Here is a 23,547-nt window from a genome sequence, read left to right as displayed (position 1 = left end):
TAATTCTTTCCATTTGAACCGAAGGACCTTTAGCTGTTTTTTAGTTTTTCTTCAGCATACATATTTTTACTGTGCATGTATAGATGACATTACCTGACCCTGCAATTAATAGGCCAGGTTGTTAGAGCAGATTCTGCTGCCTGGAAGCAGCAATAGCTTCTTGCCTCCAGAATTAAAGCAGCTGCGGTTCATTGCAGCTGTAAGTGGAAAATTAAAGTGTTCATACTCACAGTTCAGAGCTTCGGTCCTTAGTGCAGGATGCAGGCTGAACTCCGGGAAAATGTGACTATCATGTCAGGTAAATGAAGTGGTGGTGACGATGATGATGCTGTCCATCCTCCTCTCCACACTATTTAAAGCAGCCAGCTGCACCTGGGGGTGGAGCAAATGTGCCTCTCTCCAAAGTTTTCAGCAGATCTCCATCAGTCCAGTCAAATGAACTTTAATCAGTCTGACATCAAATTAAGAGGCTTGCCCTGTCATGGCGGAAACTACTCAGATACAGTTTTTAGGTCAGTGAAGTATTGCCATTTTTGCAACTTTAAACTCCTTTACATTTCAGAGGAGACATACTTTTCACTCCATTAACTTGACAGCTATAGTGACATTGCATATGAAGATTAAACATGTAAAATAATTGTTTTAATAAATCCAACGCTATATAAGTAATTTTCTTGAAACATTTTAATTTTCTGCTATTTGCAAAATGCCACATTTTCACCCTTCCATTATATTTTTGAATATGATTTATAAAATTACAATAAATTTAACTGCTAGAGAGTTTGCTCCATATCCTCCATATTATATTTTTTTCCCCCACACCATATAACCAAAATAGCTTTAATTTAAAGTACAGTTTGCTGATGATAGTTGTTATATATATTATTTTGCATATATGCATATATATATCCAATATATCCATTAATGGATTAGCTATGCTCACATTTGCTAACTACTCTGATTATGCTAATGTATCATAGGTGGTTTACTTATACTAGACAGCTGATATCGGCAGACCGGAATGTAAACCTCTTTTAAATGTAGAGGTGGTAGTAGAAGCTAAATGTCATTAAAGTAGTGACAAAATTCGTTATTTATATTATAAAATCTCCAGGTACCTCAAATCCTACAAGCCACCAAGCCTAGGCTAATTTTCTAGGCTACAAGATTTAAGCTAGTTTACCTAATAACAGCCTGCTAATACAAGGATTGTCTATCCAAAATTTTTGGTGCAATTATACTGTTTTTATTACACTTAAAACCACACTTTCTTATAATTTCAGCAAGTTTTATTCAGAGTTTACATTCTAATTCGCCCCAATTATCCCATTAGCCTAGCTAGCCTACAGCCTATTTTGAAAAGTTTGCGCGAACGTGCCACCTTGAGCCGTTGGCTTGCCGTAGTTTCCATGGTTACCATCACAAACAACAGCGCACTTGTCTTATTTAGCTACTTGCTAATATTTTCCAGTGTCTTACGGGATTTTGTCAAGTTACATGTCCGTCCAGGAAGAGCCTCCGGAGCAGGAGGAGTTTGAGAAGTTCTTTACTGTGTTTGACGGCTCTTCTCCGGAGGACGAGTCTCATGCCAGGCAGCTGTGGGGCTCTCTATCCCTGCTGCCGCCGCTGGAGTCCCGGCTGGTCTCGGCGGATATCCACCAGAGGCTGCCTGTGTCCCGGCCTCAGCGCAGCAGCACCGCCGCCGTTCCCGGTCCCAAACCCTTCGCTCCGGAGCCTCCGAGTGTCCCCTCTTTCCGACAGAGGCAGGAGGAGAGACAGCGGTATTTGGCCATGGCCGACCAGAGGAAGGAGATCCTGGCTCTGCTGAGGAGGCAGAGGGAGCAGAGGATCCAGAAGGAGCTGCTGTCTGTGGCCTTTAAACCGAAGGTGGAGGTCGACAGAGACAAAACGTTGAAACCAGAAAAAGCTTCAGAGTCCGAGATGGACAAAGAGCTGGTCAAAGAGCTGCAGTAGCATCAGACTGGGAACATAGAGAAAAACAAATATGTCAAAATTAACCAGCACCAGCACCAGACTGTTAATGCTTTAATGGCCTGTTTACTGTTTAACTAAGGTAGATACTGAGTGAATACTAAACTCTACACATGTTTTAACTGACTGGATAATTTAAATAAAAGTTAATAGTCTAACAAGAAGGGCTGAAAGGACTGTTTCTATCTTTCTGGTTATTTTCACAAATAACCAATGAATCATTTGGTCAGTAAAACTTCACGAAATGGTGAAAACCATCTATAGCTAGCGGTGTCTGCAAATGTTTTATTTTGCTAAACCAAGGGTTACTCATTACATTAAAAGTCCTGCATTCAAAATGTTAGGAAAGTACATTCACATATTCTTTTATTATTAAAAATAAATGCAGAACGCAGCAAAACATCCACTGTCACAGTATTTTTTTTATTATTATTATACTATTGCTTCATTAATGTATCTGAAGTGTTTTACTGTTGACTGAGGTGGAGCTAGTTTTTAACTGACCCATGTTTCATTGACCAGTGGTGCAAAAAGTCACCATATTTAAATTACAACCACAGGTTTTACATTTAAATCACAAATTTCAACCAGAATTTTTAGTGATGTCACATTAAGGAGCTTTTATGTAAAAGAAAAAAAAAAAAAAGAAAGAATTATCTGTTGCTGATGTCATCTGGAGCCACAGTATCACCACAATAGTTTGCTTCACACAGCGTTACATAACTTGAAGTGAAGCCTGCATGGATATTCAAATTCCAAATGTCCAGTGGAGAAGGCCCAACCATAATAGGATAAGAAGAGGCCTGCTGACTGTTGACTTTAGCTAATTTGGTTAAAGTTTTCAAAGCGGACAGAGCAAACAGAAGCCTGTTGTCCATAAACTGTCTTTAACCTCTCAAACCCTCATTATGTGTGTAATTCACCTTTAAGTAGCTTTAAAGTGATCCTCCAACCCCAAAATACCCAGAGTATCAACAGTGTTTTTCAGCGCTGGCTGTGATAAGTCTAGTTTCTTCGGTAGTGGAGAACAGCCTGTGGTGAAACAATATATCTAGATGCAGCAGGGAAGCAGGTAATTGCTTAGGTTTCATTGCAGAGAAAAGGTGTCAGTGAGAAACTTCTTCAGTCTCATCTGAGACTCATTAGTAACCTATGCCATGATACAGCACCATACAGAAAGCATTTTTGAATCACTGGCTAATTAATGTTTAACAGAGCAATTATAAACCATTAGTATAACACACTGGAAGTAGACTTCATTCATTCATTCATCTTCTATACCCGCGTAGTCCTGTTAAAGGACGCGGGGGGTCTGATGGAGCCTATCCCAGCTGTCATCGGGCGAGAGGCGGGGGCTGGAAGTAGACTTCTAAATCTAGATTACTCACCACTGTCTTACTCATCCTGCACCACTATAACATAATTCTCTGCCACTCCAGACTTCCTCAAACAATACCATATCTCCTCTCTTGGTACCCTGTCATACCCATGCTTTCTCTGGATCTAAAAAGACACAATGCAGTTCCTTCTGCCCTTCTCTGTACTTCTCCATCAGCATTCTCAAGGCAAATATTGCATTTGTAATGCTCTTTCTTGGCATGAAACCATACTCCTGCTCACAAATACTTAATAATTTGTTTTTGGTCAAACTGTTGCCTTAATTCAGGTAAACTGGACGATAGAATGATAGATTAAGAAGAGAATAATAATAATAAAAACACATGCTTGGCATGAAATACAGCAAATCCCAGCTCTAACTTTGGCCTTTAACTCATTTTAATTAAACAAGGAGTTTTGTTGACCATTTCTCTGGAACATATCAGAATCTCATCTTGATTTAAATCACATTTTGAGAACGTCTGCTGCCTGAGCTTTGGTCCTGTTTCCATCTGATTTTACATTCCTGTCTTTAATGCGTAGTCTTTGTCTTGTCAGCATCACAGCACCATGATCGAGGCTTAAATTGACATTTGTGTCTCTCTGTGTTGAATATAGAGTCAGACGCACCAGATCTACTAATTTCTAATAAAATGAGAGCTGGAAAATATTTCTGTTTCACATATTAACACCTAGCTGGCATAGGCTTTGTTGTGCTTTTATTTTCTTTAAAGAAACACGTCTGGGCCCACTTCAACTACCCAGCATCACCTCTTATCAGGCACATTTATGTTTCTTGCCCAAGTGGGACAACTGCTGACTGAAGCAACAGTTTGTGTTTCAGTGTCTTGACAGTCACAACAGTGACACCTGCTGGTCAAATGTTCGCATTGCATTTGTGTTCACTGCTGGCATCCTTCACGTTTCGTTCAATAAGTCACATCGTGAGTCTCATGGAGGAAAGGAAGGTGACAGTTGCATGCATGACTTATAACCAATGACATTCACTTGTAGAATTGATAATAAACATATTTATTAAAAGCGGTAAGAGACAGGCAGCTGCAGTCAGGTTCAAAGTGTACAGGAATCAGCAGCTGGACCAGGATAAGGGCAGAGGCAGGCGTACTCCAGCTTTTGTGTTTCCGGGTTGTAATACTGGTACCAGTATTGCCCTTGGACAGAGGGTTGCTGCAAGTTGCCACACACAGTCAGTGGAGGACCAGTGTAAGGTACGGTCATCAGCACAGTTTGTGAGGTAGAAAATGTAGTATTCAACTGACGACAAAGTCTTATTGTTTGATTTTGTGTCTTTAAATCCAGGAAACCTGGTGGAATGTGCAATTTGTCCATTTCACATGATCTCTTACCGTCAACATCAGGGAGAATCTTCGTGTCTCTTCCTCTTCTTACCCTGCAAAGAAACCAACCACATCAGCCTTTCCATCTTTTTGCTGTTTGCAGTAACTGATGGTCTAGTGTAGTGATTTAGCTATGAATGAGTTGTCCATGAGCAGAGGGGAAAATACATAAATATGGACAAAAATAGAAAAAAACATGAAGTAAATAGAACAAAACCGGACGGACAGATTTATCCTCTTTGTCTGTGCTGTGTTGCTCATTAAAGAGACTTCATTTAACGCTAACTTACTTTGACAGGCACCCACTGTGGCTGGTGCTCAAAGCTGCCTGCAGACCATCCATGCCCATGACTGCATAGCATCTGCTGTGCCATCCGTAATGTCTCCAGTGAGGGGCCAGAGAGAAGTCAACCGCCCTATCATGCCATCCTCCTAGGTAAGCTCGTGGTTTTGGTAGTCGCAGAGCGTAGGCAGATGTCAGCCGTAGGCTGCACGTTGGAGTAGCGGTTTTATTCGTACAGACAGCAGCAAGTGAGTCTAAAAAAACTTGTTTTATATTAAAGAAATAACTGATAACTGGAGCCGGTGTCGTGTATCTTTTATATATGTGTTCACCGATCAGCCACAACATTATGACGGGAGAAGTAAATACCATTGATCATCTTCAACAATTCTTCTGGGAAACTTTTGGACCTGGCATTCATTCATGTGGATATTACTCAGACATGTAGCACCCACCTAGACCAGACCAGACACCCCCACCCCATAGCAATGACACTCCTTGATGGCAACAGCCATAAAAAACAGTTTAGGAACAACTAAAAAAAACATGAAAAACACCACAAGATGTTGACCTGGCCTCCAAATTCACTAGATCCCAAACTGATCAAGTATCTGTGGGATGATCCACAGAGGCCCCTCCCCTCAACCCATAGAACCCAAAGGCCCCCACTAACAACACTGTGCTGCCAAACACCACAGGACACCCTCAGAAGGCCTGCAATATATTAGGAAGGTCATAATGTTATGCCTGATCGGGGTATATGTGAGTGTGACTCCTAGATAAACTGTTTGAATTAGAGGAGTTATGATGAGCTGTGCATGGATCCTATTTCGAGTTTAGTTTTCGATCTTTGTAGTGCCCAAAAAAACGTAACAATATTTTTCTTTTTCAACAAATATAACATCTAAAGCTTTAGTTTAATTAGTTAAACTTTCTTTCATACAGAAAAAGAAACAAAGAGGCAAACACCTGTCTATAGCAGTTCATGTATAACTGTTAAACTGGACAGACCTCTTCAGAACAGTCATTGATCATCAGATCTTAATGATACGGCTGCTTTCATTGTTTTTGCACATTCCACTGTCTTATATATATATATAAAAAAAAGTCACTCATTGACAGGTGAGTATTCTTTGATTGGTTATCGCTCAGGTATTCTCAGCTGTGTGTGTTGAATGCTAATAAAAATCCTCATAAATGAACCGTGCAGATCCATCGGTTCAGCTTATTGCTGCTCTCTGTCCTGGAGTAAAGAAAAAAGGTCCGACCCTAACTGCGAGGGTTCCTGGAGGAAGGAGGTTTTCGTCGGTGAGAAAGCGACTAGAACGGCCTGTGGAGGACGCAGGCGGGTGAACCCACACTACTTGGACTGCGGAGGTTTGATTCGTAAGAACTGGGCGTCATTCCCACGATGCCGTCGTTCTGCGGCGTCTCCCCGCTCAGGAAGTCGTCCTCCCTCGAGGCCTGACAGACGGAAACAAATGCCCACGGACAGGTGATCAAATATAATAGTGGCTCCAAATCCAAAACTTTTTGCTGGACAAACTGTTTAATCTAATTCGGACTAAAGTATTGAAGGAGTCCTCCACTGATTTACCATCAGCTCACCTGTTGGGCTGTTTTTGTGGTAAGCAACTCAGTGTCTGCAAGTTCTTCCCAGACCTGGTACAGAGGCTCAATCAGCTGACCGGACCTGAAAACACACACGTAGACAATGTAAGATCCTGTTTAGTGGGATTTTTATTTTGTAGTTTTAGTTTCCTTGTCCAGACTTGCTGAGTTTAACCTGAAGGTTGCTACATGCTCCACACGAAGCGAAAAGCTTGTTCTCCCAGATGCTAATATTTGCAGTGTGACCACTAATCTGCATACAGTGTGTGGGTGCATGCTGAATGAACGTCATGATCTGACGGTCACGGCCGTCAAGACGACTGACTGAAATCTGAAAATAATAAGAAAAGTGCCTCTCGTCGTCCGTCTCCGTCTACATCTCCCACAATGTGCAGCACATGTGACGGATGCTGCAGTGGGAGTGGCCTATGAGAACTTCATGGGAGTTCAGCACTTGAGTTTCTTGTGAAGTAAACATCATGTTTAAATGTGTGGAAGGCCGCTTCAGTTTGGTCACATTTTCTTTGATTAGAGAATAACTGTATCAGCGTATCTCTTGAGGATGTACGGGTCGAAGGGGAAGAAGCTGTCCAGGGGGGTTAGTGTTGGTGCTGACGCAGTCTCCTCCTCCAGAGCTGTGGGCCACCAGCAGCGCGTGGCGGTTGTTCCTCTCTATGATGGTGTAGCAGAACACCACTTGGTACTTCCTGCAACAGACACGACAAATACAGCTGTAGATGACCAGGAGGACACGTAAACAACTTGCACCTTTATTCATTGTTGTTGCTTATAGTAAGGGTACATGCACAAAAATGTGTATAGAGTGAATTGAGTTTTGTTGATATTACTTTGGTGCTTTTAACTCAGGGGGATTTTAAATGGCAGCTTTGCATCTTAAGTGTTTTCAGACTGCAGGAACTTCTTCATAGTTCCTGTAACTGTCAAAACTACCCCTGCCTTTGGAACTAAGAACAACTGTGTACATACAAATGAAAGCTGTGCACCTGGTGATGGCAGCAAACATGCTGGTGACAGAGGGCAGGCAAACTTTGAGAGGGTTCAGCTGACACATCACCACTCGCTCCAGGTTCAGACTCTGCAGGTACTCCAGACCTGACACACAGACAAACACGCTGACGTTATTATTTGATGATCTGACGTGATGCTGTGTTTGCCACTGTTCAGATGCGCGTTTTCTACCTTTCTTCATGTTGGCCTCCAGCATGACTCTGTGTCTGAACATGAGCGTGTAGAAGACGGACTGGCAGGCCGTGTAGAAGGCCCCGTGCAGGCTGGTGTCGCAACACACCTGCTTGCCGCTGCTGTCCTGGCTGTCGATGTAGCAATAGATCCAGTTGATCAGCAAGTCCAGACAGGCCCGCACGGTACTGTAGGGACGGCGCAGAGAAGAGGGGGACAGACGGATCAGAACAAAAGCTAAAAAAAAAACACTTGGCTTTCAGCTGTTTTCAACTCACACCACAGGGATAAACTCTTGTTCTCATCTCAAGGAGCGTCCTGATAAGCCTTTTAACTCGTGCTTAAAGGCTTAATCAGATAGAAATGTTTGTGGAAGAACCTAAAGCAAACAGTTCATGTGAGGAAACCCACCAACATCTCAGAACTGAAGCGGTTCTGTACCGAGGAATGGGATAAAATCCCCCCCGAGCTGCTTTTGCCGACAGATCAGCGGTTACCGGAAATGTTTAGCTGCCGTTATTGGTCACACGATATCTGTGCAACTTACAGATAACTTTCTAGAGTGAATAAATTCACAAGTATAATATTTCTGTTCTAAGGGTTGCAACTATTGTTTTTTTAAGACCTAATATAAATTTGCGATGCTGCTTTATTTACAACCACACGGTGTAGGTAGTACTGACCAGTCTGAAGCAGCAGAGGTAAAATATTGTGTACTGGACGTGACAGGAAGCATGAGTGGGCAGAATGAGCTTGTCAAACACATCTTTGTACCGCTCCTTAGTCCTTTCCACGTCAAGAGAGCCTGAGAGAGAAAACAGAGAGTAACAGAAAACCACTAAATGGGTCTTTTAGATCTTGTTCCACTCTATCAAAGCTTTTATTGGTCAGTATCATGTTTAAAGCTGTGGATTCCTTTTGTGAAAGCTAAGCTCTCTGTGTACCGTTGACATGATAGACGTCCTTGATGTACGCCAGCAGCACAGCCATGAGGCTGTCCAGCCTCTCAGCCACCGGATGAGCCATGGAGGTCTTCCTGGCGGGCTGATCTGCTGACATGTCTTCGTCCTGACGGGAGACGAGAGGAGAGTCAATCCTTTGAACTTCCATTCCTTCTACATTCAAAGTGAGCAAGCCTGTTGTTGTTTTAGATATAAATCTGAATAAAACACAACATTTCAGCTGCTGATTTTAAGGCTAACAATCTCACAGAGCAATCAGCAAAACTGTGCCGACTGTTACCGTGTCAAAGAGTCAAAGAGTCCCTCTTCAGTCTGATCCTCTGTCCTCTGGTTCTTGACTGCATTTTCTTCTGCCTCCTCAATGTCGGCCCGGGATGCACTCACCTAGAATATACCACACACACTGTTAGACACCTGTTTACTTGCAGTGTAAAGTAGCGTGTGTCATATGTGGAAAAAAGACACATGAAAACAGAGAGTACAGATCTGTATGTCTGTCCACAACAAATAACTTGACATCCTCTGGAGACATTTTAACTATAACTAGCTTCCAAGAGACGGTATCCACCTTCCGAGTCCCCGTTACTTTCAAAAGCCACATTTCCACTGCAGGAACTTTCCCTAAGAACTAGGAACCTTTAAAGGTACATCAATGTGTTGCCCCCGTAGGGAACTATAATAAGCTTATATTACCTCTAAAAAGTTCCTACCCATTGGGTGCCACATCTAAAAAGTGCAGGAACTTTGAGGGTGGGGCTTGCAGTGTTGAACATTTCGGATTGGTGGGGGAACTTACTGCAGTTCTTCTCACAGTCTCTGTAGTACTTGCTTTAAGTTTAGCAATTTGGATGCTTAAAAGCTGCTTCTTTTCTTTTCCAGCATTGACTCAATAACCACGCTAGTGAAGCAACAAATCAGGATTAAAAGCAGCACTGCTGGATTCTCCTCCATGTTGTCATTTCTGTTGCAGTGACGCCTGTAGTCTTATGCATGAGCTTTCAGTAACTGGGAATGAATGTATTTTTCTGTTCTTATCCCCCATCCCAAAGAATTTTTATTGCCCTATTAGTCTTTATTTTGATCATCTGACTCTTATTAAAGGTGCCATGTGTAAGAATTGAGGTAAAAATATCCAAAAAATTAGCTACACGCATCAAAAGAATGAGAAGAAATAAGGGCCATCATTAAAAAAATGACAAGGTATAGTCCTGCAGAGATATCAACCTGAATTAGCATGCTAAATTACTAGCTACAGCCCGACAGGTGTCATAATACCAGTTTCGGCCATGGGAGGCGGTATGCGGGCAACATAACCGCCAGCCAAACTGCAATACACGAATAACTCGCACGGCTTGTGGGCGTACTTGAACCTGATGTCAATCCTGTGGAAAGTACAGCCCACTACTAGGCCTACATTTCAGTTCAGGGAAGAGAGCGGAAGAATGGCTGAAGCCCTTGGCAAGAGACCCTTACCACCACCACAACCACCCGCTGCAGGGAAAAAACCGCGCTCGGAAGCACAAATAAAATCGGATAAAAAAAGGAACAGAACCCGAGTGATGGACATGAAAGAATGAGGTTCGACTCCGAACTTGCAACATTTCTTTTGGATTGGTAAGTAAGATGCTGTTAGTATTTCGCTAGAAGTTTGTTTGATATGTTTGTGTAGTTTTTCGGGAAGTTATAACATAAAAATGTTTCGAAGGCTGTTCGGTAAACGTGCTAATGTTAGTGATGGCTAACCGTAGCTGTTAGCGTTTGATAGTTAGCTCTACCCACAGATCCGATCCGGTTTTCACCTGTTAGGCTATCTACCAAGCTGATGCTAAAATGTAACATTAGCTAAGAAGCTTGAAATGTCTTCGATGATAATGAACCCCAAATGGACGCACGAAACTTAACGGAAAACATTGCAAGGTGTAATGAGACCGAATGTTTTTGGTGACTAATGATAACTTACTTAATTGCTAGAAGAGGTATTGCTAATGAAAATCAAACTTGATATACATAAAAGATCATTATAGGTCCCGTGAGAATCAGTAGTTTGGCTGGCGGTTATGTTGCCCGCATACCGCCTCCCATGGCTGAAACTGGTATTACGACACTTGGATATTTTTACCTCAATTCTTACACATGGCACCTTTAATCTCCATATTTGTTAATTTGACTGGAGGTGGAAAATACTAACCACTGCATGTTCTAGATAGGTCTATAAATGTTTGGACACTTTTCTATAAATGTTTGGACACTTTTAGCTCTTTACCAAAATATACTGAAGTTCTAGGGTTAGGGTTTATTTCTCTAATCCTGCAGAGCTGCATGTTTCTCATCTGTGGTCCAGGCCACTGCTCTTTCTTAACAGTTGATAAACCACCTGATTAAATGTTAGCCCATGTAAATAAGGTTCTGATGAGAAGAAAACTGAGGAAATATTAATATGTTTAAACCCATAATTGATGGAGAAAAAAGATCAATCCCATAAATTCATGCAAACTAAGATGAATGTATCTGTTTTAACCACAGGAACAATGATAACTATGTTAAGTTAGTTTTAATTATGCAGGCTATTTTTTATTTTGCCTCCTTTTAGACTAATAAAAAAAACCTGAGTGTTTCTATCACTGTTATTTCAAATTCCTACAAGTTTGTGCATATTTTAACATTAATTTCCTGTTTATCCAAAAAGCCTTTAAGTCCAGTTGCCTTTTTTTTTTTTTTATAGATGCTTTGTGGATATACCATGACCTGTATGACTGAGAACCTTCACAGACAACCCTATTTACTTATTTTAAACCTAATTTGAGACACTTTGTAATTAATATATAAATTATTTTAGACAGTTCTGTGTTCTCAGAGACAAATAAATGTTTTCGTAGTATTATTTTGACATTTTACGCACCCACAGACAGTTTAGTCACCATCAGTATTTGTGACTGTGTAATAAATTTCAATGTGTTGTTGAGGTCAAACAGGTTTAGTGTTATCTATAAGAAAACAATGGTTTGAATTCAGACATTGGGGTCTCATTACGTCCAAACACATTAATAAGAAAGTAAAGAGACACATAATTAAAATAGACAAATAAGACTCAGCAATAACACTGTGAGGAAGGTACTGCACTTCCGTAGTACTCTTCATGAATCTATAGCACGGTATGATCACCTGCTACTTTAAATATTCAGAATACTCAATACTTTACAACTCAGAACTTAGTTATAGAAGAGATGTGTAAACATTAGTGTATGTTGTTATTTTTTTTTTTTATTTGTGTTTTTTGTGCTGTTAATGAAACCATTCACTCACTCATTCATTCATTGTCCGTAGATGGTTAGGGCAGATTCCTGTTGATGTCTGTAGCTTCTTCCAGAAGGAAATGGACAAAAGATGTTTTGCCCAATACCGTAAGGACATGCTGCCAGTACATCACAGGATTAACACAGAGAGACACCAGGCCACTCTGGACATAGACGTACATACACAGAAGCATCATTGAATGCTGGACCGTGCGTCAACGTTGCTGCCACATTGGAGGAGGCAGCTCTGTCCCGCGAACCAATACGAGTCAATGAGTGAACTTTAAGCATCTTCTTCAAAGTGCTGTAAGTTAACCCCTCTCATTTACACATTCACACACGAACGTATAAATTCCAGGAAAAACCAGGGAACCAAAAACAATGTCCGTTCTTTTTGGTTCCTCTCTGTTTCCTGGCTATATACGTTCGTGTGTAAATGTGGTTCGCGGGACAGAGCTGCCTCCTCCAATATGGCGGCGATGTTGACGTATGGTCCAGTGTTCAATGAGGCGTCTATGTATATATGTCTACGGCTCTGGACAGGGCTCCTCGCCATCACAGGACAAACACAGAGGGACAAACAATCATTCACACAAACATTCACACACAAAAAAACACAAATCGGGGTTTGGGTTGGGGAAAGGGGTGAGGGGGATGGAGGAGGAGGGGGTTATAGGCTGGTGGTTATGGCAGAGGTCAGGCTGAGGCTGGGTCTTTCAAGTACATTTGAAAATTTTGAGGAATCTCTTCTTCAGAGATTTCTTCTTCGCTTTTTTCGGCGCCTCCTCAATCTGCTCTTCTAGGTGTTGCAGTCTGTCCATCAGCTCTTCTCTGGAGTTCTCACCCTCCTCCACCGTCTTCTTCATGGCCTCAGTGATGGATTGTAGGCGGTGCTGGAGGTCGGCCTTTTCCTGGTCCCACTGTTTTCTTTCGTTTTCCAGGTCCTCCTGCATCTTGATGGCTGCAGCTGTCATAGTTGATCTGGTCACTATGTTCTCAGAAACGTAGCGGAGCTTTTCCTCTTCCCACTGACGCTGTTGCTCATCCATCTGAGCCTGCATGACAGTCAGCGCAGCTTTAGCTTTAGCGGTCTCCTCTGCTTGTTGCCGAAGACAGGCCTCTGCTTCCATCAGCTCTTTTCTGGAGTTCTCACTCTCCTCCATGGTCTTCTTGATGGCCTCGGTCATGGATTGTTGGCGGTCCTGGAGGTCGGCCTTTTCCTGGTCCCACTGTTTTCTTTCGTTTTCAAGGTCCTCCTGCATCTTGATGGCTGCAGCTGTCATGGTTGATCTCGTCACTAAGTTCTCAGAAACGTAGCAGAGCTTTTCCTCTTCCCACTGACGTTGCTGCTCGTCCATCTGAGTCTGCATGACAGTCAGTGCAGCTTTTGCTTTAGCGGTCTCCTCTGCTTGTTGCTGAAGACAGGCCTCTGCTTCCATCAGCTCTTTTCTGGAGTTCTCACCCTCCTCCACTGTCTTCTTGATGGCCTCGGTCATGGATTGTTGGCGGTGCTGGAGGTCGGCCTTTTCCTGGTCCCACTGTTTTCTTTCGTTTTCAAGGTCCTCCTGCATCTTGATGGCTGCAGCTGTCATGGTTGATCTCGTCACTAAGTTCTCAGAAACGTAGCGGAGCTTTTCCTCTTCCCACTGACGTTGCTGCTCGTCCATCTGAGTCTGCATGACAGTCAGTGCAGCTTTAGCTTTAGCGGTCCCCTCTGCTTGTTGCTGAAGACAGGCCTCTGCTTCCTTCCTTTTGTTTTCTTCTGCTTGGAGAGCGTCTTCTAGCTGTTTCCTGTGCAGGGAAACATTTTCATGCATCTTCTCCTTCTTGTTGAGCTCCTGATAAAGAACAGCCGTCTCTTCTTTGGCCTCTTTTCCTTGGGTTGTGAGCTGTTCTCTCAATTGCTCTAACTCTTTTCTTAGAGCAGCATTTTCTTGCTCCAGTGAAGAGATCTTGTCTGTCCCTTCGCCCAGAACTCTGTGAAACTCCAGCTCCGAGATCTGAAGTAGAGCGTCGTTCTCGATCCTAGCACTGGTGGGTTCAGGCTGGGCTGCAGGCTGCAGCTTCTCAGCTGGGTTTCCAAGCAGCATTTGGAGAATAGGATGTACTTTAGCTGCTTCAGGCTGCTGTATGGGCTCTGTAATAGCCTGCAGTTTTTGCAGGGTATAATCCGTGGGAGGCAATTTGGGATTAGCAGGTATTACTAGAGCTGCAGTTCGAGGCCTGCTGGACAACAGCACTCTAGGTGTCAACTCCGTCAGTTTTGGGAGTGCTGAAGGTTGCACTTTGATCCTTATGGTCATCTGTGCAGAGTTTGGTGCAGCTGGTACATTGAGAGCAGCGACAGGAATTTCTGGAGCTGCCTCAAGTACACGGGTAGCTGTGGCAGGCACTTTTGGAGCTGCACATTGGAGCATGGCAGTAGGCTCCACTTTAAGTGTGGTCTCAATCCATTTTCTTGGTGTGGATTGTTGTATTGTAGGTGTCCATTCCATCGTGTCTATCCTATATGGCCCTACGGAAGGCATCATGGCAGCCCATGCAGGGGTATCTTCAGCATGCTCTTCAGAAGTTGCTGTCTCTGGAGATGCACTACGTACAGCAGTAGCTGCAGCAGGCATTTCTGGAGATGTGGCACACACTTCTGGAGATGCAGCAGGCATATCTAGAGATACGTCTGGCACTTCTGAAGATGCGGCAGGTACCTCTGAAGATGCGGCAGGCACTTCTGGAGAAGTGGCAGCCATATCTGGAGATATGGCAGCCACCTCTGAAGAGCCGGCAGGCATGTCTGGAGATGCAGCAGGCACATCTAGAGATAGGGACGGTCTATCTGGAGACATGGCAGGCACTTCTGGAGAGCCGGCAGGCATGTCTGGAGATGCGGCAGGCACATCTAGAGATAGGGACGGCATATCTGGAGACATGGCAGTCACTTCTGGAGATGCGGCAGGCACATCTAGAGATAGGGAAGGCCTATCTGGAGACACGGCAGTCACTTCTGGAGATGTGACAGGAATACCTGGAGATACAGCAGGCACTTCAGTAGCTGACTCACGTACTGTGGGAGCTACAACAGGAATCCCTGGAGCTGCATCAGGTACTGTGAGAGCTGTGGCTGGTATCTCGACAGGTGTGTGGGACAGATTAGGCAATGTGGCAAGCGATGCAGGTTTGGTTGCCTGTGTGCTTGTCGTAATCAAACCAAAGTTGATTTTCACAGTTGCCATCTTGTCCTGTTTTCTGATTCCCCCTTTCAGGTCAGCGGCCTTGGTGTTCTTGTGCGCCTCCTGTGCGGGGGGTTGAGTCTGCTCTGTCTGGAGCGCTGGAAAGTCTTCATCGTTGAGCTGCATGCTGACGTTTTGCTCAACCTCCTCCTGGAAGTTGGAAGTTATCCCGGAGTCCGTCGGCTGAGACATCTCCTGGTTTTCCTCTGCAGACATCGTGGCAGACTTCGTGGCAGACGTCGCGGCAGACGTTGCAGCAGGCGTTGCGGCAGGCATTGCGGCAGGCGCTGCGGCAGGCGTTGCGGCAGGCGTCACGGCAGTCTTCGGTGGAATGAAGACGTGGTGTTTAAAGTCACGCAATACGACTTTAAATTTACCTCTATGAACCTTGTTGCGGTTCGGGTTCATTGTAGTCATTTGAAATCGAGCAGTGTTTACTGTTCGAATCTCTGACTGTCGCTCTGGGAATATGTAATATTCTCGTTCACTCGCTGTGTGTTTTGTGGTAGGTACCGATCAAAAACTAAGCTGTGGCCGTCGGGAGTTGAGTCCTATTTATACTCTCAGCAACATTCTAAAGATCAAAGGCAGGCTTTGATGACCATTGGTCTTTGATGATCACAGAATCTGACTCTGATGTCATCACGTGATGTCATCAGAGAAGCTGACAGTTTCTCTTACACATGGAAGGCAACATTCCATCAGCTCAGTGTGGACGCGAGAGGTGATCTCAATCAATCAATTAACCAATCAACCAACCAATCAATCAATCAACTAATCAATAATCAATGAACCAATACATTTTATCTTTTGCTGGACGTAAAAAGACCTTGATGCTTGTCAAAGACCTCGTATATGTATGTTGACTACATCAATGTTAGCTCCCTCACTTGGATGAGAGAGACAGACATGCTGCAGCAGAGATTAAAAGTCTTTTAGCGTTTAACTGTTAAATGCTGAAAGACTGTTTAACACCGCTTATTCATGATGTAATGTCTAAAAAACTTTAAAAGTTCCTGGAACTTTGGGAGGAAATGCGGCTAAGGTTAAACATACAACCTACTTTATTGGCCATTTAAACTTGCGATGCAGAGTCGTAGCACTCACGTCCAGTTTGAGCAGCTTCCCGATGATCACCTCCAGCACGTCCCGTCTAATTGATGGTATGTACACCGTCACCCTCAGGAGGTTGTGGACGTAACACTCCTGTAAAGAACGATCAACTATCGACATAACTGTGGTTAATACTACGAATACACAACAATATTCATGACACGTAAGATGTTACGATAAAACTGTTGCATATTGCAAAAATCAAGCAAAACTAATAAAACTTCAGTCAATGTCTAATAATGGCAGAGATGATAATCTATTTCCTGACTACAGTGAATTTAATATTATGTATTCACAATTTGATGATGTTTGAAATGACTAATGACAGACCCGACGGCAACAACACTCCTTGACTCCTGTAGGACAGGGGGCCCGCAGCAGTGCTATGTTATATTTTGTGCTGGTGTTTTTAGTAAAGGGGTGATCAAGAAAGCCATTAGCCACTTTTCGCTTCCCTTTTTGTGGCGATTACTTTTGTATATACGTTTTCAGACAGCATTGCACTTTTTTAGTTTTGTTTTTTATTGGGAGTCTCGCCATAGCCTAATATTTTTAATAACATCCAGACCGTCCAGCGTTACTATGCAGGAAGCGGACGGCGTAACTATGCAAGAAGTGGCCAGTGTGCGCATTGGTTACAGGAGGGAGCGGCTGATCGCCCGGCGTGGCACTGTGGTGTTCCCGCGGTACAGACATGGGATCCCCCCGGAGATGCTTCGTGGGACCCGCCGTGGATGCTGAGCAGGACAATAACATCGAGAAGAGAAGAGACACTTCAGACCCCTTGAAGGATGCAAACCTGTGACCTTACAGTCCCAATGCTGCTTCTCTAACCACTACTCCGTGGGCCTACCCTTCTGTGTTACTACTCCCTCATTAGCTTGACTAGATCAAAATCTATTTCCCTTTAATCACCCTTGTGGTTGTTAGCGTTTCTACCTACTCAGCGTATACCCATTCACTTCCAGCGAAGGACGTGTTCACGAAATGCATCTGTTACAGTGGAGGAGAAAACAGTCTCTCTTTCTGAAACGTCACCTGAAAGAAATGTAGTACATTCAGATGACAGGAGTTTCACATAATATGCATCAGATGAGTGTGGAGCATTCCATTCTACAGGAATCTATGATCAAACATGGTCTGTGTGTAATGAATAAAGCCAAAGCCTCTTACCTGATTTCACTTTCTAACATTCTCTAAGCTGTAGCTGTCTTTGTAGATCAAGCCCACCTACTCGTCGTCTTTGTCAACAACACACAGCAGAAGAATTCAAAAAATCCCCCAAACTCATTTTGTTGGTGTTTCTGTTGATATTTAAAGGTCCACAAATACAACCACAGTCTACTATACCATACAGACTATAAAGATTAAAACATTGTCAGTGTGCTGCTGAGAACACATATACTGTGGTATTTAAGAGAATGACATCAGATTGTCTGCATGGCATGAAGACCAACTGTAATAGTGGTGTCTATAAAGATCAACAAAATTAGAAAACAATGGCTGAAACCATTTTAACTGAAATCTCTACAGTGTCTATAAGAACTGGTTGCAGAAAGGTATCTGCACAAACACAATATGTTAAACATTTTCAACCAGGCGTTTAGAGAATGACATCAATATGTCAGGACATGAGGACAAAGAACGAAGAAAGCTGAAAGTGTGTAGAACTACAGTCCAAGAGACATTAATATCTAAGGTCTAAAGTATACAGATGCAGGATCCCTGCAGTGACTACTTTTAACAGTCACAATAATGACAATAAAAATCGTTCTGGACCCTACAGATACCCCGCGAGTCAAGGGAGCACATGCGGATGCGTTTCAGAAATGCCTGAGAATATTTAGCCTGACTGGTATTTATCAAGTATCTTTCTTTAACCAGTTGCTGAAGTTTTCTAATCTTTGCCCCACACATGAGCGACAAATCTTTTGTTCATTGGGCAGGTAGGATAGCCTTTGTCATTATACAGTCACCTGTACAACTAAATAGTGATAGCTATAACCAAAGCTGCGTCCTAGCTTATCCATGAACAGCAGCTCCCTGACCAAAATTAATTTGGCATCCTAGGCAGCTAGAAACATAGAGCCAATAGTTGCGTTTTTGTGAACATTTCTTGAGACAGAGCAAACATTTTAACACTAGTCTCCCACGTGCAACCTGCAAATTTAGATTTTTTTTTTTTTCATGTTGAAAAACCAGTCTGGTAAATAGCATAGCAGGGTTAAAAACTGAAGCTTTGATTGACACTGAAGTATGCCAATCAGGGAGCTTCCTCCTGTTCAGGGCAGCCAATCAGAGGAGACCTGTGTGTCAATGTCAGACACTTTGTTCAAAATATTTAGTTTGATAAAACTATTGGAAAAATCTGTGATTCTACAGCGCTGAGCTGAACTAAGAAACTGTCATTCAAACTACTGAGCAGAGAATACTTGTCATGAATGGATTTTGTTGCGGAAAGTCACTGGGAACAATTTATTGAATGTAAATGGCCATTTACAATGTACAGCAGAACCAAGAGCCATTAAGTAAGTGTTAACTAATGCTAAGGACACTTTACACTGAGGGGTCAAACTCATTTTAGTTTATGTGCCACATGCAGCACAATTTGATCTCAAGTGGACCGGACCAGTAGTTTAAGAACTTACATAATAACTAGGGATGTCCCGATCAGGTTTTTTTGCCCCCGAGTCCGAGTCCGAGTCATTTGATTTTGAGTATCTGCCGATACCGAGTCCCGATCCGATACTTCTACAGTACATTAAAAAAAATGAAGAACAGCGAAGAAACAGATCCAGGATATCCCTGATTTTTTATTTTATCCTTCTATGATATCAACAATCGCGAAATTTCTTTCATCAACTTTAAAATATCTCCACACCGCAGACATATTCGCGCCACTAGCTTGAAGTTGCTGCCGTGTTCTGCTTCCTTTACAGCACGCAGCAAAGTGACGTCATGCCGCATACGTTGTTTCTGTGTGGAGTTGAGACGGTCTGACTCTGTACCACCACATAACAGCAAATACTAAGCTGTTATTTTTCCCATTTGTTTTGAAATATTATAGATCTGATAAAAAAAATAATGAGAATAAATATAAATATATATATATATATATATTCGATCCCTGATCGGGATGTAACGTCCGATTCCGATCGAGTCTGAAACCACGTGATCGGCCCCGATTTCCGATCACGTGATCGGATCGGGACATCCCTAATAATAACAACAACTCCAGATGTTTCACTTTCACTGTTTTAGTGCAAAGAACATTATGCAAATGTTTACATTTATTGAGCTATACTCTTTTTTATGAAAATAAGTGCGACTGCTTGGCTGTTATCTGCTTTTTACTTCTGGGTCTCAGTGTTGTGTTATGTCTGCTACTCTGACTAAGACAATTGATAAACTGAATTAGAAGTTACTGTTACTGAAAGATAGTTAATGCCTTCTATGTAGTTTTCGCCGGCCAGAATGGACCCTCTTGCGGGACAGTTTGGCCCACGGGCCATATGTTTAACACCTGTGCTTTATACAGCATATAACCAGTAGATCAGTGTAATTTTGTGGATATGAAACCAACACATGACAGTTTAAACATGACACACTAGAGCCACTAGAACAGTTGTTTTTTTGTACTGGCCATATACAAAAAACAAATACTTGTTAAGCTGTGATTTTCATACTGTAATGACAGAAATGCTACTGACAATATCACTGTGAATTTCAAATACCACAAACACCACATAATTTTTGCTGTAAGTTAACTCAATTTATTACCAAAGAATATGTCAGAAATATAGTTCGAATGGGGAAAACTTTTAATAATGGTATTGCAGGCCGTTTCTAAGTGCATTCCTAAATTTTCTACTTGTGCTTTTGAAATTTTCAGTAAGGGGCCACAGTGCTCCTAGGAGAAAAAGAAAAGTTAGTCTGGAGCCTTGATGTGGGAAAATTCGTACCAAAAAGAGGGGTGAGTAAGGGATTGGAACTGGTAAAACTATAAATCAGATGACACAAATTCACATGTCTGAGGAGGATGCTCCGTCTAACAATCAATGTTCCACCTAAATTTTGTGTTGCGTTGCAATGAGTTTCCTTGAGTTGAACACTTGACAATATGTCTTTAAGAGGGTCTATCCCTCCCTAACCCTAACCCTCTGACAATGTTCCATCCAAACGTCTTTCCTACTGTTCAGACTCCAATGTTACAGTTTTCAAACTCTTATAGGTTGTGTTAGTCATTCAGCTAAATAACAGTCAAACACATGGCATGGCTTTCATGCCATAATTTGAACCTGCAAAAAATGTTTTGAAAAATTGAAGTATTCGAAATATCTAAAAAACACTACAGACAGGCAACTGGACTTGAAGACATTTCACCACTCATCCAGGTAGCTTCTTCAGTTCTGAAGACTGGTGGGGAGTTGGACTTTCAATAGTTGTGTGAGGTTCTCATGAGTAACACCCACAAATGTACCTATTTGAACCTCAACACCCCATCAGTCTTTTGGAACTGAAGAAAGTACCTGAATGAGTGGTGAAACGTCCTCAAGAAAACCTACAACTCCAGTTGCCTTTCTTTAGCGTTTTTGGACATACCATGACAGAGCTGCAGCGGTGAAGAAAATAATAAAATAATAAAAGATTTCAAGCGTACAAAATATTTTTTTGCAGTTCCAAATTATGGCATGGAATAAACAGAGCACTTAAAACAGTGTACTGCTGCTCTCTAGTGGCTAAAATCACTGTAACGTGTCAGTTTTTACATTTAGTATACACCGATCAGGCATAACATTACGACCACTGACATGAGAAGTGCATACCTCCACCCCACTCCTTGATGTCAGCAGCCATCCCCAGCAGGATGCAGCCTGACACAGGCACACACACAAAAACGTTTTAGGAACAACTAAAAAAACACGAAGAACAGCACAAGGTGTTGACCTGGCCTCCAAATTCACTAGATCCCAAACTGATCAAGTATCTGTGGGATGATCCACAGAGGCCCCTCCCCTCAACCCATAGGACCCAAAGGCCCCCACTAATAACATTCTGTTGTTAGTGCACTCTACGCAATAATAGGCATAATGTTATGCGTGATCGGTGTATATTAAATGTAAAAACATTGCAAATAATTTAAAGTGGAAAACATTTTTGATCATTTCAGTCATTATCCTGACAGATTAACAGTAGGAAAAAACAGTTGAATAGAATATTATCAGCAGACCCTCTTAAAGCTCTTATCTATGTCAAGAACATATTCAAATTTGGTTGGGACAGAAAATCTTTGACAATAGATTTAAATCTTTAAATACTTCAAACTAATTTCCTGAAATTTTATCTTTAAATTAACAACAGACATGTGTGATTATATACTCTGTTTTAAATTTGATCTCCAAGGTTGGTGTCATGCACTAGAAAGGCTTGCAATACTTATTTACTGATCAAAAGGAAGCCAAATAGTTCAATTAAAAAAAAAAAAAAAAAAATCTCCAATTTTCAATTCAAATTCTAATTTACACCTACGGCCAATTCAGAATCACCAATTAACCTAATAAGCATGTCTTTGAACGGTGGGAGGAAGCTGGAGTACCCGGAGAGAACCCACGCAGACACAGGGAGAACATGCAAACTCCACACAGAAAGGCTGTGAGGCATCGGTGCTAACCACCTCGCCACTGTGCTGCCCGAACTAACGAAAATAAGAAAGTTACTCATTACTAATAAGATGACTTTTTCTGTTTGAGCTGCCTTCATCACAAACCCCTTTAGAACCAAGAAGATTGTTGGGCAGAAGCGAGATGGACTCAAGAAGAGGTTGATGCACTCAAGAAGAGGTTGATAGGTATCTCAAGGAAGGTCTTCAAGGTCATCTGAAGGGGGAAGGTAGCCCAGCAGTGGAGGCATGCGGAGGGCGTATAGACTCCGAAGGAGGAAAACTCACGCACCATTGGCTAGTTGCGGAACATCATACTGGACTACTACAGCTGTTTCAGGTTGAGTAACCTCTGGTACAGCATCACATCGGCTGGAGAAGGGCATAATCACTGGGTGCACCATCTCAGTGATCTTATTCGCCTTAGCCATGAACATGCTCATCAAGTCAGAAGAGGTGGAGTGCCGAGGACCGCTCACCATGTCAGGTGTGCGGCAGCCTCCCATCAGAGCTTTTATGGATGATCTGACGGTTACCACAACATCGAAGCGAAGAATGGAAGTGTAACGGACAAATTTCATTTCTCGCTGGGAGGTGTCCAGATTCCATCTATCTCAGAGAAGCCAGTGCAAAGCCTGGGGAAGATGGCACTCTGAGGGACAAGGCAGCACTCCAAGCAACAAGCAGTGAGTTGGTAACTTGGCTAGTGGCGGTGGACAAGTCAGGACTACCAGGCAGATTTAAGGCTTGGCTATATCAGTATGGCATTCTGCCATGACTCCTCTGGCCATTGCGTGTCTATGGCCAGAGGAAACTTGACAGTTTCACTATCCACTGTCAAGGTCTTCGAGAGGAAGGTTAGCAGCTTCCTGCGCAGGTGGTTGGGCCTACCACTAAGCCTCAGTGACATAGCCTTGTACGGGAGCAGTAACAAGCTGCGTCTCCCAGTCACTAGTCTGTCGAAGGAGTTCATGGTGACCCATGCAAGAGAGGTGTTGCTGTACAGAGACTCCAGTGACATCAGAGTCTCCTCAGCGGGGATTGAAGTACGAACTGGTATAAAGTGGAGAGCACAGGAGACAGATGACCAAGCTGAAGCTCAGCTGTGGCACAGCGTGCTGGTGGGAACCATTACATCAGGTCGAGCATGACTGGGTAGCAACCCAAGACCTCAGGCGCCAACTCATCCAGGAAGAGGTCTGAGCAAGAGTGGAGGATAGCCGTTCGAGCAGGATGGTGGGAATGAGGCAACAGGGGGACTCGTTGGGAGCAGGCAGTGGACCGTAAGATTTCATGGGCCAGCAAGGAATTCCATTGCAAGTCAAGTCAAGTCAAGGCCGGAGAGAAGCCACAACAACGCCAAAGTCAAGCAGGGGGACTCCTGGCATCAGCAAGGGACTGGCAGCTGAAGGTGGACATAGGGAGGCAGCTTAAGATTCCAGAGACCATCGCAGTGACCACACTCAGGCCTG

General features: G+C 42.9%; 1 protein-coding gene and 1 pseudogene across 2 annotated transcripts; one reads left to right on the top strand and one right to left on the bottom strand.

Annotated features, from left to right (window-relative positions):
* Positions 1 to 1,404: 1,404 nt before the first annotated feature.
* hoatz (HOATZ cilia and flagella associated protein) lies at positions 1,405 to 1,974 on the top strand (the record flags this gene model as incomplete). Its single annotated transcript, XM_084570402.1, has 1 exon — positions 1,405 to 1,974. Exon 1 carries the CDS (start codon positions 1,498 to 1,500, stop codon positions 1,972 to 1,974), a length of 477 nt encoding a protein of 158 aa, XP_084426528.1. The 5' UTR covers positions 1,405 to 1,497.
* A 4,356-nt stretch (positions 1,975 to 6,330) lies between these two features.
* On the bottom strand, positions 6,331 to 21,669 carry LOC311506137 (RNA polymerase I-specific transcription initiation factor RRN3-like; annotated as a pseudogene). The gene is made up of 9 exons (XR_014699897.1): positions 16,411 to 21,669; positions 9,072 to 9,167; positions 8,766 to 8,889; positions 8,479 to 8,659; positions 7,822 to 8,009; positions 7,626 to 7,734; positions 7,175 to 7,328; positions 6,619 to 6,703; positions 6,331 to 6,474 (listed from the first exon to the last, which is right to left on the bottom strand). The product of XR_014699897.1 is annotated as an RNA polymerase I-specific transcription initiation factor RRN3-like (transcript).
* Positions 21,670 to 23,547: the final 1,878 nt, after the last annotated feature.

The sequence above is a fragment of the Chelon labrosus genome, assembly GCF_963514085.1.
Source record: "Chelon labrosus genome assembly, chromosome: 21".
Taxonomy (NCBI): Eukaryota; Metazoa; Chordata; class Actinopteri; order Mugiliformes; family Mugilidae; genus Chelon; species Chelon labrosus.
The sequence above is the reverse complement of the archived record's forward strand: the minus strand, read 5'-3'. Positions and strand labels throughout refer to the sequence as shown.